The 18,385-nt window shown below is 38.2% G+C and overlaps 1 protein-coding gene across 1 annotated transcript; it reads left to right on the top strand.

Moving 5' to 3' along the window:
* The first annotated feature begins 15,574 nt into the window (after window positions 1-15,574).
* PSAF (photosystem I subunit F) lies at window positions 15,575-16,451 on the top strand. Its single transcript, XM_028206695.2, has one exon. It carries the CDS (start codon window positions 15,630-15,632, stop codon window positions 16,320-16,322), a length of 693 nt encoding a protein of 230 aa, XP_028062496.2. The 5' UTR covers window positions 15,575-15,629; the 3' UTR covers window positions 16,323-16,451.
* Window positions 16,452-18,385: the final 1,934 nt, after the last annotated feature.

The following is an 18,385-nucleotide window of genomic DNA, read 5'->3' as shown; positions in this document are numbered from 1 at the left end:
TCCTGCCGATCAATCAGCTCGGTTGGAGCCAATGGTGGAAGACCTGACTAACGAGCTGCCGACTGAAACCATGCTTCCAGCTGACACCGAGCTCTCAACCGACACCGTGCTACCGTCTAAAATCGGGCTCCGTGTTGATATTGATGCTGATCTTGATGATCTGTTTGACTGATTTTGTTTTTTCTTCTTTTTGTTGGACAAAAAAGTTTGTAACCAGGCTGAGTCCCCAACTCTTGTACCTTTTCCTTGCTTTTGAATGAAAAAACCTTGCATCTTTTTGTTCGATCTGTGCTATACCTGCATTCACTTTTGTACACAGACTAACATTTTCCAGTCGAGATAAATATCTTGGTCCTATACTTTGGAAATTTATTACAGCTGCCAACCACTCTTTAGCCGAGATGCCTACCTCGGCTGAAGAGTACTAAGAGTTGGTTTAATCCAGCCAACCACTCTTTAGCCGATATCCTTACATCGGCTGAAGAGTACTAAGAGTTGGTTTAATCCAACCAACCACTCTTTAGCCGAGATCCTTACCTCGGCTGAAGAGTACTAAGAGTTGGTTTAATCCAGCCAACCACTATTTAGCCGATATCCTTACTTCGACTGAAGAGTACTAAGAGTTGGTTTAATTCAGCCAACCTTTAAATTGGTTATTCCAACCAACTTTAGAATAAAGTGTTTGGTTATTCTGACCAAACGTCCTGCAGCCTGGATCCTTATCCTGAGTTTTGGAGGGGTGTTGGTTATTCTAGCCAACCTAGAGTAAAGTGTTTGGTTATTTCGACCAAACGTCCTGCAGCCTGGATCCTTATCCTGGGCTTAGGAGGGGTGTTGGTTTTTCCAGCCAACCTCTAGATTGGTTTTTCCAGCCAACCTAGAGTAAAGTGTTTGGTTATTCCGACCAAACGTCCTGTAGCCTAGATCCTTATCCTGGGCTTAGGAGGGGTGTTGATTTTTCCAGCCAACCTCTAGATTGGTTTTTCCAACCAAACTAGAGTAAAGTGTTTGGTTATTCTGATCAAACGTCCTGCAGCCTGGATCCTTACCCTGGGCTTAGGAGGGGTGTTGGTTTTTTCAGCCAACTATGTTTTTAATGCCCCTAACTTACTAAAACAATCTTTTACAGAAGGAAACAGCTATACTGAAAAGAAACTACTTGTTTTATTGAGAAAGGGAAAAATAACACATACTTAAAAAAAGCTAAAAATAAAATAACTTGAGATTTGCAGTATTCCGTGATCTGGGAATTGCTTTGCCGTCCTCATCTTCTAAGTGGTATGCCCCCTTGCTAGCTAATCCGACCACTTTGTAAGGTCCTTCCCAATTGGGCCCTAACTTGCCATCTCCCGAAACCACGATGTTTTCCATTATTTTGCGCAGCACCCAATCTCCGATCTTGAATTGCCTTGGATGCACTGTTTTGTTGTATTTCCTGGATAACTCTTGTTGGTATGAGGCAATGTGAACCAACACTCTTTCTCTTCATTCTTCGGTGAGATCGAGTTCCAATGTTATGGCCTCTCTATTCAAGTCTGGATCAAAATTTTCGCTTCTAATTGTGGGGAGGCCAACTTCCATTGGGATTACCGCTTCCATGCCATATGCTAAAGAGAATGGTGTCTCTCCAATTGATCGCCGAGGTGTGGTACGGTAAGCCCACAAAACATGAGGCAGTTCCTCAGCCCACTTCCCTTTTACTTTTTCTAACCTCTTCTTCAATCCATCCAAGACAACTTTGTTTGATGCCTCTGCTTGGCCATTTGCTTGGGGATACGCCGGTGTAGAATTGTAGAACTCTATCTTGTATTCTTCACAAAAGCCTCTAAAGATTCTGCCATCAAACTGAGTGCCGTTGTCTAATATTAGGGCTTTAGGTATGCCGAACCGAGTGATGATATTCTGCAAGACGAACTTCTTCACATCTTTTTCCTTGATTGATGCCAATGCCTATGCTTCCACCCATTTTGTGAAGTAGTCTGTTGGCGTGAGAAAGAACTTCCTGTTTCCGAGTGCTGTTGGAAGTGGTCCTACTATGTCCAAGCCCCACATTGCAAAGGGCCATGGGTTGGTTAGTGGTAGGAGCTCTCTAGCTGGCTGATGTATTTAGTGTGCAAACTTCTGACATTTCTCGCACTTCTTTACATACTTCTCTAAGTTTGCTTGCATGTAAGGCCACCAGTATCCTTGCGAAATGGCTCTGTAAGTTAACGATCTTCCTCCTTGGTGGCTTCCGCACACCCCTTTGTGTATTTTGAATAAGAATGCTTCCACTTTGCTGGGGTGAACACACTTTAAATAAGGTCCTGAGAATGATTTTTTGTACAATGCCATAGAAGGGGAGAGCCAAAATCGCTGCGACTTTGCTCTAATTTTGTTGGCTTCCTTCTTTTCTTCCGGTAAGACGCCGTCTTTTAAGAATAGTATGATGGGATCCATCCATGAGGGGCCTAGTTCAGCGCAACATACCTCTTCTGCTTCCGAGTCTTCAATGCTTGGTCTTGGTAAGTAGTCAATTAGCAACGGATGAGAGATGGATGTATCTGCCATTGAAGCAAAGCCTGCTAGTTCGTCTGCTCTGCTGTTTTCCTCCCTGCCAATCTGTTCTATCCTTACAGCTTCGAATCTTTTGATCTCGTTTCTGACTAAGTCTTGGTACTTAGCCATTCTGTCATCCTTTGCTTCGTAGTCGCCAGAAATTTGGTTTACCACCAGCTGTGAGTCGCTGTAAACCATTAGCTTGGTGGCCTTCATGTAGAATGTTGATTTGAGACCTGCAAGGAGTGCTTCATACTCCGCTTCGTTGTTTGATGCTGAGAAGCCAAGGTTGATTGCTTGCTCCACAACTAGGCCGTCTGGTGAGATGAGGACTATGCCAAGTCCTGCACCATGGCGGTTGGATGCTCCGTCCACGAAGAGCTTCTACATCTCTCCAACGAACAACTTCCAGCAAGTGAAGGGATCAGATGATGTCGTGGGGTTGAGAATATTGCTGGTGTTTTCTTCAAGGTCCATGCTTGCTGTCTGCTCCTTGCTATCTGGTTGAACCAAGTTTTTATTTGTTGGTGAGTCTTGGCGGGGTGTAGCATGGTTCGCTTCTTCCTTACTTTCTCTGGTCTGCCTTGGGGTTTGACTGAATATCCAGCACCAGGGGTTGCGCTATTCCAACGTCAACTTCTATCCCTGGTTCGGTTGTGTCAGTCAGGTCGACTGGGCAGATATGATGACTTCCTGGGGTGAATTTTGTAATAAAGTCTGCCAAAGCTTGGGCCTTTAACGTGGTTCTGGGTTGGAAATTGATGTCGAATTGTCCCAACTCTACTGCCCACTTCAAGATTTGCCCAGAAAAGTTCGCCCTCTCAAATAAAGCTTTTAATGGGAAAGCTGTGAAGACGACTATGGTGTGGGCGTAAAAGTAGTGCGATAACTTTCTTGAGGCCATCATTAAGGTCAAGGCCAGTTTTTCCAGTGGCAAGTACCTTGTTTCGGCACCCAGCAATGTTTTGCTGACATAATAGATGGGCAGATGTTGGATTCCTTCCGCACGAACCAATACTGCGCTAATTGCATGCTGAGAGACGGCCAGGTACAGGAAGAGTTCTTCTCCAGGTATTGGGGTCACCAGTAGTGGTGGAGAAGACATGTATTCTTTCAAGCTTTCCAGAGCGCGGTCGCATTCTTCGTCCCACTCGAACTTGGCTTTTAACGCTTGAAAAAATAGTCGTAGTCTGTCTCACGACCGGCTAATGAATCGGTTGAGTGCAACTGCCATGCCGGTGAGATGCTGTACTTCTTTTACTGAGTTAGGCCTCTCCAGATCCTGAATAGCTTTGATCTGGGAGGGGTCTGCCTCTATATCCCGGTTGGTCACTAGGAAGCCCAGGAATTTGCCAGATCTTACACCGAACGCGCACTTAGATGCATTAAGGCGCAACTTGTGTCTCTTCAAAATCTGGAACATCTCACCTAGGTCCCTTAGATGGTCATTCTCATCCTTGCTCTTGACCACCATGTCATCGATGCAAGCCTCCATTGTTCTGCCTAACAATGGTTCAAACATCTTGGTGACCATCCGTTGAAATGTTGCCCCTGCATTCTTTAGGCCAAAAGGCATGACCTTGTAGCAATACAGTCCTCTTGGAGTTGTAAAGTATGCGACCTCCTGGTCTGGTTCGTACATGGCGATCTGATGGCAGCCTCTGTACGCATCAAGAAAGCTAAGTCGGTTGTGCCCTGCCGTTAGGTCTACCAGTTGATCTATCCATGGTAAGGGAAAGCTGTCCTTTGGGCATGCTTTGTTGACTGTCTTATAGTTGACGCAGACACGTCATTTGCCATTCTTTTTTGGTACCACGACTGTGTTGGAAATCCATCTGGGGTAATGCACCTCTCTGATAGCTCCTGCTTCTAGCAGATTTCCCACTTCTTCCGCCACTATCTCGGCGTGGTAGAGTGCCGATCTACGAGTGCGCTGAATGATTGGTCTGGCAGATGGGTGGACATTAAGTTGGTGATAGATGAAGTTTGAATCAATACCTGGCATGTCGTAGGGTGTCTAGGCGAACACTTCGATGTTAGAGGTCAAGAATTCCAAGACCTCTAATCTCTCAGTGCTGGACAACGACGAACCGAGCAAAAAGAACTTATCCGGGTTCTTTTCATCTATTCTTACCTCTACCAAGTCTTCCACTATTTTTTGATCAGCTACTTTGCCGACATCTGCAAACATTTCATTGCTCTCAGGTTCTTCCACCGAGTGAACATATCCCTTGGCAGCGCGGCTGCCATTAATTGTGACGAAACATTGCTTGGACATAATTTGATCTCCATAGACCTCTTTAATTACTCCGGCTTCGTTGGGGAACCGAATTACTGGATAGTAGGATGATGCTACTGATTTCATGGCATGGAGCCATGTTCTTCCCAAGATTATGTTGTAAGTGGAAGGGACCTTCAACACCTAAAATTCCACTTGTTTTGTCACGCTTCCTGCCCTGACTGGCAGGATAATTTTGCCGACTGGCCATTCTGGCATTGAGTTGAATCCGATCATGGGGGATACAGCTGGTGCCAGGTCTTTGTCCTCTAATTTCAATTGTTTGAAGGTGTCGTAGTACATTATCTCACACGAGCTACCTTGGTCTATCAGAATTCGCTTGACGTCGTAGTCCTTGACGCGGAGGGTGACGACCAGTGCATCGTTGTGAGGGCAATATATTCTTTCCAAGTCCTTGTCTGAAAAAGACATGACGTTCGTGGCCTCCGTTCTTCCTTTCTTGATTGTGGGTTGTGCACTTAGAACCTCCCTTAAGTGCTCAGCCTTTTTGATCATGCCCCTAAGCTCACATACGCGCTCAGGTTTGCATATCCCATGTATTACGTTTATCACGCCTTGAGGTGAGGCGTCTATTGGCATTTCGTTCGGGTGGTTGTCATTTTGGGGGGCTGGCTGCGCCCCTCCTTCAATGTATTTGTCCAGGTGATCGGCAGCACCAACTCCTCTAGATGTTGTCTCAATGGTGTACAATTTTCAGTGCGGTGCCCCTTTTCTTTATGGAATGTGCACTGTGATCTTTCGTCATAGTCTTTCTGAGCCTCTCCTAGCTTGGCAGGCCATCTGACGAAAGGTTCATCGTGTATCTCGCTTAGAATCCGGTAGATTGGTTTTTTGAATATCGTGGTAATGGCAGTGCGGACTCTTAACCATCTTTTATCCTGGTCTTCTCCGTTGTCCCGCCTGCCTCGTCTGTTTTTGTTCGAACGTTCTACCGCGTTGATCTTTGCCGCGGTCTTTTTATCCGATACTGCCGTCGTGCTAGACTTTGCTTTAGCACGGGCGCCATCTTCTTCAACCCGAATGTGCTGGTGCACTCTCTCCATTAAGGCCTCCATTGTGAGAGGCGGTGTCATAGTGATTGAGTCCTTTAGTCTGTTCCCGATTGGAAAGCCTCTTTTGTATTGTGCGATGGCGAGATTGGTGGGGCAGTCCCCAATCTGGTTGAAGGTCTCCTAGTAGCGGCTATTGTAGGATTTTAATGACTCTTTTTCGCCCATGTCGATGGAGAGCAGTTGATCAATTTCCACTGGGGTTTTGGTGTTCGTTCTGAACCTTATTATGAACGCCTCGCCAATTGCGCCCAGGAGGCTATGCTGCCTTCTAGAAGTTTTTCGAACCAAGTCAAGCCTAGGTCACCAAGGCTTGATGGGAAGAGGATGCACATCAAAGCCTCGTTTAGTCGATATACCGCCATAACCTGGCGGAAGTGGCTTAGGTGCATATAAGGGTCTGTCTTTCCTTCGTGCGTGGTAAATTTACGCTAGATGAAGCCTGAGGGTAATGATGCGTTCTCAATCGCCGGAACGAACGGCAAGCTATGTAGTCTTGCCAATGCTTTATCTGTTGGTTCGTAGGCAAGGTGTGGTACTGGCATTCCAACTTCGACGCTTCCATGCGTTCGAGGAGCCAACCGCCGAAGGGCTGAAACTCTGTGTGGGTCGTGTGCCCTGGCATCCTCCTTTTGTCGCGCCCTTTCTTCAAGCACGGTCTGTAAGTCGGACAATCTAGGCAATTCCGTCTGCCTGGATGATGTTTGGTGCTAGTGTGAGGGCCGATAGGTACTTCCCTATGTGTAAGACCTTAGTGATCTCGTTCTCTCAGACCTGGAGTAACGAGTTCTGGAAGTCCCTGATTGAGTGTCGCTCGTCCTGAGGCTTCTACTCTCTACTTGCGATGTCGTGGTATGTCTATTACAATCTTCTGAGTGGCGAGAAGGTGCATTGCCTCTGCGCCCCTCTCCTGTCGCCATCCTTTTTCCCTTGATCTGGCGCTTCATGGCCTCCATGTCCGCCGTCATCTTCCTTGTTAATTTATCTTGCTCCTTCACGCGGTCCTCCAGAATTTGAGGATCAATCCTCCGCCTTTGTCTGTCAGGACTTTGTGAACGAGAGTGACGGGGGCTGTTAGTCCTCCTCCTCCCCCTTGCATCCCTCCTGGGATTCTGTCATTGTGGCTCCAAGTCCGCCATGGGAGGGATAGAAGGTAGGCCTTCGCGCCTTGCACCCCCCTCTGGTGTTTGTCCGTCGATGGCGGACTGCAGCAAATCTTCGTTGTGCGCCATTGTTTCTAAAGAGGAAAAGCTTGATCAAGAGGTTTTGTTCTAGTCTAATTTTCCCACAGACGGCGCCAATTGTACGGGCACAAAATATTCTTCCCGTATAATCCTATTGATCAAGATTGCGCTACTCCGTACGTCGTCGATTTATTCCCTGAAAACACAAACGTGAGTTGCCGACGGGTGTGTGCCGGATACCTCTCCGATGCCTAAGTCAGCAAAATAGACAAATAGACAAAAAGCTCTGTGTATTCGAGAATCAAAAGTTGTGTTACCTCTCCATAGGTGATGTTGTGAGCTTTTATAGGTTCCGCGTGGCACAATCCTACTAGGACTCTTACTCCTCCATGTAGAGTCCTCCTAGGAGTCATACTCCCGAAAGATAATGCTTATCCTTCAACACCCTCCTCACTGCTTAAACCAAGTGAGATGGTTTTACCATGGTCGGACTCCAATATGACCGAGGTAAGCATGGCTATGCTAAACCGCAGACTAGACTGAGCTAACTTTAGCTCGGCTCTTCCATTCACTGCTCTTACCTCGGTTTCTCCCGGTGCTAACCATGGTATGTCTTGACTGGGATAACCAATACCGTGATCCCGACCGGGATAACTTCATGTGTGACGACCGAGCTTACCGTAAGCCCTTTGGGACCGAAGTAACTTCAAGCCTTTTTTGGACCGGAGTAATTTCAAGCCTCTTTTGGACCGGAGTAACTTCAAGCCTCTTTTGGACCAGAGTAACTTCATGGCCTTTTTACTTAGCCCTTCGTACTGTGGCCCATAACGGCCCATTACCCAGCTTGGCCCAATTTTCATATAAATTACCATCTCAGATGCATATATATAAAACTACTGTCACATAAATTTTATCCTAATTGAAGTCACTTATAATGAGAAGAAACTCCATTTCATACACGGGCTAAGCACAATCTAAGTGCCTCCAAGCCATGTAACATTTTAAAATCATCAAAGCGAGTGGGGAAAAACAAACAAACAAAAATGGCCTTTCAAATTACCTGATTTAGAGAATTCTTGATTCCATCCTATTTATTATCTTTTATTTTTGACGACTAACTCAAATTACCAGACCAATGTTCTTCAATGCACAGTTCAGTCAAGACTTGAGAGTTCAATTACAAAGACATTTCACATTGTAATCAAAGAATTTACAAAACATGATGATTGAATCAGAGAGAGAGCATAAAGAGAGCCATGAACCAAATCGGGAAAAAGCAGCAACGGTGAGAGGAGAAACAACGCTGGAAAGGCCAACGGCAACGACTAGCAAGAGCAGCGGCGGCGCCGATCAGCAAGGAAAGAAGGAGGATCAAGAGGGAAGATGGAGAGGCACGTCGATCGGTGGCCATCGGCGGCAGAGGCGAGATGGAGAGGCGCTAGAAACCCTAGAAAGAAATTGACCAGCCCTTTCTCTCTCTACCAAAGCAATTTCATGAGCTTGAATATCGGAATAATTATTTTATATAAAAAATTAAATTGAAAAATTATATACAATGAACTATGATGAAAATAAATAAATATATATATATATATATAATCACACTTATTTTAAAATGTGTGATTAAAAAAATATTATCCCGCTCATTAAATTAATTATGATTAAAAAATCATTTTAATTTTTTTAATCACACTTCTAATAAAAGTGAGATATTTTTAATTCTTCTTTTGTGATCTTTAATCACATGTTAATTAGAAAGTGTGATTAATCCATATATATATAATCACACTTAATTGAAAGTGACATAAAAAATAAATATTATCACACTTAATCAAATCAAGTGTGATTAAAATATCAATCTAATTTTTTTTTTTTATCACACTTTCAATAAAAGTGAGATATTTTCATTTATTAAAGTGTGATCTTTAACTGTTTTTGTAGTAGTGAGTGAGAGATATCCCTCATCTTGTTTAAGTTGGTAATAACTAACCCTTTTATAGTAACATTTTTTTAATAGATAAGCTAAGGAGGCTTGAACTTGAGTATTTTTATTAAGGGAATGCGACCTAAGTCATTGGAGTATCCTATGGGAGGGTGTCCTTTCCTTCTTGTTTGGTTAGACAATAATTATAAAAGAAAGGTATGTGCATGAACTGAATGAAAAAACGGAGAGAGAGAGAGAGACTAACAGTGGTGGTGGTAAGTAGATTGGCACAGCAGCGACGGTGAGGAAATGAGAGGCTAACGATCGGCAGTAAGGAAATGAGAAACCAACGGCGGCGGTGAGGAAAGGCTGTCGGCGGTGAGCCGATCGGTACACCGGTGATGTGTGTGAATAGATGAAATATTAGTAGCGGCGGTGAGAAAACTCAGTCTCGTGAATAAGTATAAGGTGTGTGTGTGTGTGTGTGTGTGTGTGAAATTTTGGTTTGATGGAGAAATTATTGTGTGTGTGTGTATGTGTGTGTGTATGTGTGTGAGGTCTGTATGTATATCCAATCATAACAGTTTTTTTCTTTTTTTAAAAAATTTATTTTTAAGAAAAACAGATCTACTTCCATAGGTGCCAATATATTTTCATTTCCCTCTAAAATATTTAGCAACTAAATCATTTATTGGTGATAAAATTATTTCTTCAACAAAGATAAAAATATTGGCCATAAAAATAGTTTTGTCACTAAATGATATTAAAATATTAAAAATTATTAGTGACAAAACTATATTTGTCATTAATAATTTTATAATTTGTGACTAATTGTTTCGTCACCAAAAGTCTCAAAATTTTGGCGCCCTCCGAAAAAATAGCGGGAAAATTTTCAGTGACAAAAAAAATATAAATAATGACGAAAAATAATTTCGTCACGTAATTTTTTTAATTATGTATTTAGATTGGTGACGAAATTTTATTTGTGTCTCTAAAAATGATACATTTGGAGATGAAATATTATTTTCGTCATTAAAAGATACGTATTCTGTGACAAAATTTATTTTCGTCATTAGTTTTCATTTCTAAAGACTATTTTTGTTGTAGTGTATAACTTAATTGTGCATATGGCAGATGATGTGTATAATAGAATTTCCCTATAAATATGTTAAAAAATATATCATTGTTAAACACAAAATAGGCTTATCCCAATTGATGGAAGTCATAACCCTAAGGGATTGGCATATAGGGGTATAAATTTGGCCCACCGGCCCGCGGCCCACTCAAAGTCTACCCATGGCCCAATATTGTGACAACTCCAATTCGTAATTAGCTGATACTCTAATTAAATAATTATGTGTTAATTCTGTGTTTTGCATGTTATGTGAATTTATATTTGTCTGTTGTAAGAATATTTGTCTGAATTTTTGTTTCAATATGGAATTTGAAAGCCTTATCAGCAACTGAACATGAAATTGACTAGGTCAATGCGTTATTTAAAATTTTTAGAACCTTATGGTAAGGTTAATTCGATTTTGATTCGAATCCAAATAATTAGAGTAAATTAATTATTAAGTTATATTAAATGAACTCTAATATTAATTAGCTTAAGTTAATCCAACCTATAAATATATGATATAAGCTTAGCAAATCATTTATTCTATCATCTTCTTGAGCTCAAATATAGAGTGAGAGAGAGAACTTGAGTTAGAGAAAGAGAAGGGCAAGACAATTAGGAATTTAAGCTAGAGATTTGGAGATTTGGAAAGAACAACTTAGAATTCTTGTTACTTCAAGACTTTAGGTAAGTAATCAACTCCCAACTTTTGTGTTTAAGTCACAAATTATGAGAATTCAAGAGAGTGTAGGAATTAATGTATGATTTGAACCAATGTTTTGAAAACCAAACCGATGAGCGAACCGAAAAAGGGATCGGGTGGACGGGTCACTGGTTCAACTATCGGGTCAAAGCAATTATACGGTGAGGTCATAATTAATATTATATAATCAAAATATAATTATAAATTATAAATAAATAAAAATATATATAAATACTCAAATAAAAATAAAAATTGTTGCATGATATTTATTAATAATATTTGATAAAGTCATAAATGATAAGAAAAAGTCACTTGTTTTAAAGAAATTAAATTTTTTTAATATTGCCTTCAAACAAATTAATTGAACGAAAGATTTAATTTTGAAGGGAAATGAAATTTTCAACTCTCCCCCTAATTAATATGATTCAAATAATTTGATTGAACCCCACATAGAATTCTATAGGTTCTTTTTGAAAAATATTTTCCTATAAATAGCAATAAACTTTCATAATCTCCTCAAACTTCCAATGAGACTCTTCCTTATGAGAGGAGACTCTTCAAATCAGAATTTTCAATCAAAATTTTGAAATATATTTATGTATATATATAAATATAAGAAAGAAAGAAAGAAAATAAGAAAAAAATATTAAAAAAAAGGGCCGACCCTCAAAATCCGATTTGGGTCACCAGTTCGATCGCCAGGTCTACCGATTTTTCAATTTTACACCGGTTTTGGCCTCAGTCAGGGTTTAGAGGGTTTACCGAAATAGAACAAGGCCTGGTTCTCGGTCCAATCGGTCCGAGTTTCAAAACAATGATTTGAACTAATAAAGTAGAATTGGAAAACAAATCATACATGCATGCATATTTTATAACAACATGAAGTTAAATTCCAAGGATTTTCTCATGCATGTCATTATTTTAACTTGGTTTTGGAAATTCATCATGTTCTATGTCATTTTGTCTTAATTGATCATGTTTTCAAAGAATAGAACTTAAATTATCACATGCATGTTCATAACATGTAAAGAAGAGCATAGTTTTGAAGAATTTGCATGCTTTTAGGCTTTGATTTTTTGAATTGAACTTCATTTCATGTTTTTTTACAAGTTTCTAAGTGTTTTCTAAAGTTTTGGCCCAAAAGAATGAGTTTTGATGTGTTAAACTTATGTTTTGAACTTGTAAGTGTAATCTGAAAATTTCAGAATTTGTAGGGTTCGCTCGAGCGATGGTTCCTTCGCTCGAGCGTACTTTAAAGCTCTCAGTACTTTTGTAGAGATTGATGGTTGGCTCGAGCAACTAAAAGACCGCTCGAGTGACTACCCTTTGTTTTGAGCCTTGGCCCGGGTGACCAAAAAGTTAGCTCGAGTGTAAAATGAGAGCTTCCAATACTTTTGCGGGCCGAAGGGTCCGCTCGAGCGACCAAAGCTCCGCTCGAACAAACAACTCTGTTTTCAAACAAATTTGTCAAGTGTTTCAAGTGCATAATTGTATCCTCATTTCATCCTAGGCATTCTTCAGTCATGGCTTAGGCTATAATAATGAGGATATGAATTAGAAAAACACTAGAAGGAATTAAATTACGTTTAGCAAAATATGGAAAATGTGTTTCAGGGCGTATCTGCCACGTGTTTGTGTAGGTCATACGCCAGTATCCATCTGATCTGTCTGATTCATCTGTTTTGCTTCTAAAGCTATCTATGAGTAACAACTCTGTAAATATACGTTTGTATTTAAGTAGAAAACTCAAAACCAAACTCTTTTCAAAACTCTATTTTAAAAGAAAAAATTCAAAAAAATGTTTTTATTTTGTTTTTTAAAATCATGATTTGAGTGTGGAGTCGTGTTTTGAGGTATGAGTTTTGAAAAAGAAAATTTGTTTGGTTATGAGTTTTGAGTTATATTTTGAGTTTTGAGTTGTATTTTGAAATTTTTTGGATTCATTTTTTAAAATATTTAAAAAATTTCTTAATTTTTGGGTAAATATTTTATATTTTAAATATTTATTTATTTATTTTAATGTGCACTATATTTCATATATTTATGTGTTGTATTTTTTTTAATATTAAAAATTTTAAAAAATATATATTTTATTTTAGATATATAATTTTTATTTTAAATATTTTATTTTATTTTAATTTTTTTTTTGTTATATGTTGGTTATTATTAGAGTGTAAAGTTTTGAAAGTAGTATGGAGTTTCGAGTTATTTATTTGATTATTAGTTTTGAAAATAAGTTTTAAATCGAATTTTGAGTTATACGTTTGATTACGATTTGAGTGTGAAGTTATTTTTTGAGTTTAAAATATTAAAATTAAAATATTTACAAAATAAAATAAAATGTTTAAAATAAAAAATAATTTTTTTAAAAGATTTTTTAATATTTTAAAAAAATAAATTAAAAATTTTCAAAATACAACTCAAAACTCTTTTTAAAATTCATAACCAAACAAATTTTCTTTTTTCAAAACTTAACTTACAATTCCACACTCAAATCATAATTCTAAAAAGAGAATCACAATTCTAAAATTGTTGGCTATATAATTTGTAAAAGCTAATCATAGAGTGACACGTAACACTTAAAGGGCAATGGAGGGAATTAATGCAAGTCTCCAATCAAAGATGGACACGTGACAGTTCGTATTGTTAGAACCGGATATGCATAACATCGGAATAGTCAAGAGGCGTGAGATGGCGTAGTCCAACGATTATTTACAATTCAAATTCAAGTTCAAAAGGGAAACTTAACTGCAAAAGAGGCGTAATGGAAGCTAGTTGAGTAAAGCCATGACCAAAAATCGTGGAAGTGTATTTCGACGGTTAAAAGGCCACTTCGATGGTTACCAATAACAACTATAAATAGCAGAGAAAGCTAAATAGAAAGGCCCCAAACTCAGATCTAGAAACCAACCATTTATTTCATATTTTCTTTCCAGTTTTTTACATTTCCAATTCTTTACATTTCCAGCACTTCAATTCCTGTATTGCACTTCAATTCCTAGGAGTAGTTTTTCAGTAGTTTGTTGTTGTGAACCTCGTTGAGATTGGGTCATTGTAATTTCATTGTAAGTTTTTATTTACTTAATGAAATTCGATTTCTGAATTATATTTACGTGTTACTATTTATAATTTTCTCCTAAAACAAACCACCGGTGAAAGTCCTCTTCATTGAGGTTGAAAGAATTTCAACACAAGCGCTTGATAATTGGTTGGCAATTATAAATTCTATAAGGACTAATTGATCATTGCTGACACGCTTAAATTTACATTATTAACCCTTGAAAGTCAAAAAAACCAACAAAAACTAAACCAAATGCAACCTTTATATTTTGTTTAACTACTTTGGACTAATTGGTACAATAGCTACTTTTTTTTCTTTTATTTTTCTTTTCTTTATTTTTTAACTAAAATAAAAGAGTTTATTGGTGAAAAATCTATTCATATATGGTCCTATGTTATTTAATTCAAGTTAATATTTTTTTTTTTTTAGTGAAAAGGATACACACTGAAAACTCGGTAAAAAAGTCACAGCTGCTAAAAAAAAATAAAAAAAATTACTAAAAAAGTCGTTGGCGACGCCATAGTTGGTGGTAGTGAGTTGGACACGTATATAGATAATGAGATATTTAAACACATAATTGCACAGATAGATGGCACGAGTACATTCAAGACCTATTTTGAAAAGTGACTTTTTTTTTTTGCTATTGATTTTTTTTTTTGAAAAAACATATTAAAAAGTAAAGAAATGAAATGACCCAAAATAAGTCAATAAACTAACTTTTTTTTTTTTTTCTTATTTTCAAAATAGACCTAGGTGACATTTGAGTAAATTAATATAGGTTGTTGGCGTTTTGAAACTTTTAGTAATTTTTGACTTTTAGCTAAAATCACCATTTGCCAAACGAGACCTAAAGGCTCGTTTGACAAGTGACTTTTTTAGTCAAAAAGTCACTAAAAAAATTAAAAACTAACAACTTATACCAAAAAGTTAAAGATTCTCTTTTCTCTTTTCTTTTTGTATATTTTTTTCATAAAAAATCAAAAAGTCATTCCAAATATACTAATTTTTTTTACATCATATTTTAATAAAAGAATCAAAAGTTACTAAAAAATCTATTTTCGAACGAAACCTAAATAGACATATAACTAAGTTTTAAACAAGTAGAATGTTTTGTTTGAATGTAATATCTTTTTAACTCAAAAATTTCAAAAATAGAGTTGTATTCTAGTCTGAGTGTCCAAAAGAAAAATTATTTTTAGCCTCTGTTTGGGAAGTGGGTTGACTTTTTGGCTTTTTGGCTTTTTTGGCTATTTTAGCCTGGGCTTAAAAGCTTGGTTTGGGAAGGACTTTTTGACTTTTTGACTTTTTTGAGTTTTTTTGTGAGAGAAGAATGTAATTATTATGAGTTGGATGTAATATTTTGTTTGTTATAGCTAAAATAGCCTATTTTATTTTTTGTGACTAAAATAGCCAAAAAAACCTGCAAACCCACTCGTCAAACACACGTTTGGTGTGTTTCGCTAATTTCTACTGACACATTCGATACAAAAATAATTTAAACATTTTTAAAAAATGATTATATTATTTAGCTGTTTTAATTCTTCTTTCCAAGGAAAAGATAGATAGAGAATCTCATCAACCCACAACCAAACGCCCTCATCCAATCACAACCTTCCACCTCAGCTCCCATAACTCATTCCCGCCTTATCCACACTCCCACCACCAATCTCCCCTCTGCCCAAATCTAAAAACACCTTCCCCCTCCTCCATCTTCCCCCAATTCCCTCTCTCTCTCTCTCTTCAAAAAATCAAAAATGTCTCTCACAATCCCCTCAACAAACCTCTACAGACCTCTAGCAAATGCAAAACCCACTTCAACCCATCAAAAATCAACCCTAAAACCCAAATCCACAATCCTCTGCTCATCCTCCTCACCCGACCCACAACCCGATTCCACCAAATCGGCTCTCCAAGCCTTCTCAGCCGCCTTAGCTCTCTCCTCAATCCTCATCTCCGCGGCTCCAATCCCGCCGGCTTCAGCCGACATCGCCGGCTTGACTCCATGCAAGGACTCAAAGCAGTTCGCTAAGCGCGAGAAACAGCAGCTGAAGAAGCTGGAGTCGTCGCTCAAGCTATACGCGCCGGACAGCGCGCCGGCACTGGCGATCAAAGCGACGATGGAGAAGACGTCGAGAAGGTTCGCGAATTATGGAAAACAGGGACTTTTATGCGGGTCGGACGGGTTGCCCCATTTGATAGTGAGTGGGGACCAGAGACACTGGGGCGAGTTTATAACTCCGGGTATTTTGTTCTTGTATATTGCTGGGTGGATCGGGTGGGTGGGTCGGAGCTACCTTATTGCTATCCGAGATGATAAGAAGCCGACCCAGAAAGAGATCATTATTGATGTACCGTTGGCTTCCAGCCTCCTGTTTAGGGGGTTTAGCTGGCCTGTGGCGGCGTACAGAGAGTTCGTTAATGGTGATCTCATTGATCCCACCGTTTGATTTCAATTCCTTTTGTTAAAATTGTTGTTCATGTGTATGTGTGTGTGTTTTTTTGGGTTGGTCTTATGTAATCTAATACTTCTTTAAAATTGTTTGCCTTTGCCTAGTGAAGTGATTGTTAACCCTGAATACTGGTTTGCAACTTTTTTTTGTTAGTGCTAAATTAAAAAAAATTATGATGAAAATATAGTATGTATGTATGTATGTTTGTTGTATTGTAATATTCATATAAATTGTTACATTGCATATGAACTAATTGGATAAAATGGGTTATCTTTAAATTATGCCCTTTAGCTACACATCAACAACAAAAATAAAAAAATAAATTTTGAACACTTTTCATTCATTTTAATTTTGAATTTGAATTTGAATTTTGTTATTTATTTGCAACATCTCAATTAATTCTCACCTTATTTTCACCTACCTCACTTTAGTCACTGTTTGGGGAGTGGGTTTGGATGGATTTGGGGTTAAAATAACCATAAACAAAATAGGTTTTTTAGTCTTAATAAGACAAAACATTATATTCAACCTATAGTCATTATATTCTTTCTCTCATAAAAAAGTTTAAAAAATTAAAAAAAAATTTCCAAATTAGACTATTTACCCCTAAGCTAAAATAGTTAAAAAAAATTAAAAAGTCAACTCATTTTCCAAACTAAGCCTATTCTATATATAGTAACAATCTTAATAAATATCTTATTAAAAATATAATAAGCTAAATGTGATTAGTTATTAAAAAAATAATATTTAAATTTCTAACAATATTTCAACATGTATATTTTTAATAAGATTGTTAGTTCATTGCCACTCACTCACTCTTCTTCCTTGACGCCACTGTACCATTTTCTTTCCCTTCCCTCCATTTCCTATCACCCATTACTTATCTCATTCCCTCCCTCTGAAACCCTAATCATAATCCCAATTTGGTAACATCCACAATACAATCTACTCGCACAAACAGATCGAATGCTTGATACTGCTATCGTAGTTATTCAAGAAAGAAAATTTGGAGTACAAATTGATAATCGTGAAATCAAGTCTAACGATGGCATTTTAATTGTTGTATTTGGAAATGAAGATTATACAACATAGGACGGTGCCATTGTTCAACTTCGAGGTGGCGTTGGTGTTATTAGGTTTTTGACGGTGGCGGGTAGCGTAATAGCACACGTAAGAGGCGATGGAGGGTGGAGAGGAGGATGAGAAAGTTGAGGCTGTTCATGTACTTGGTGGTGGTGGTGAGGTGGTTTATAGTCGTCGACGACGATAGTGGTGTGGCAAGGTGGCTGAAGGGGAAAAAGCGGATTATAAATAGTGTGAGTGGTGAGTTTTGTCCTTTCTGATAATTTGAGTTGGGGATAAAATAGTATTAATAAAAATAATGAAAAGTGTGGTGTCCACAATTTATTTAGGGTGCATTTAGAAACTCCCATAAAGTTTTAGGCTCTGTTTGGTTGTGCTCTGAAATCAATTTTCTACCCGTGTGTTGGAGTATGATGTTTGGTTTCGTTTTCAAATCAATTTTCTACACTCTGCAGAGAGAACTCTGATGCACAGGCGCCTTTTTTGTCCACCCGGATGACCACCCGGTAGACCACCCGGATGACCACCCGGATGTCCGGCTGGTTCCAGATATTTTTTTTTTTTATTTTTTATTTTTTATTTTTTTTTGCAATTGATTTATATAATCGGGACAAATATTTTCTGAAAATTTTTAAATTTTTTATGTACTTTAAAATAATTTTGAATTGTATGTTTAGTTATGAGTTGTAAATTTTTGTATCACATATCAAATGTCACATCAATAATTTCCCACTCAAATCAAACCTCTTTTCCAAAACTATTTTCAAAACTCTTTACCAAACAAATTTTCTACACTCAAATCATAATTCCACAACACATAAACTCAAAATACAACTCATACTCTCAAATCACATTTACAAAACTCTACCAAACACTACCTTAATTTTGCTAATTTTATCCTTAAATGTTTTTTTTTTTTTTAATCAAAGTGAAATTAATCTAATTTTGAAAAAGTCATTTAAATTATTAACATAATG

The sequence above is a fragment of the Camellia sinensis genome, chromosome 9 (genome assembly GCF_055761805.1).
Source record: "Camellia sinensis isolate YWXY chromosome 9, ASM5576180v1, whole genome shotgun sequence".
In the NCBI taxonomy this organism is placed as follows: domain Eukaryota; kingdom Viridiplantae; phylum Streptophyta; class Magnoliopsida; order Ericales; family Theaceae; genus Camellia; species Camellia sinensis.
Note: the sequence above shows the minus strand (reverse complement) of the source record. Positions and strands in the feature narration are given on the sequence as shown.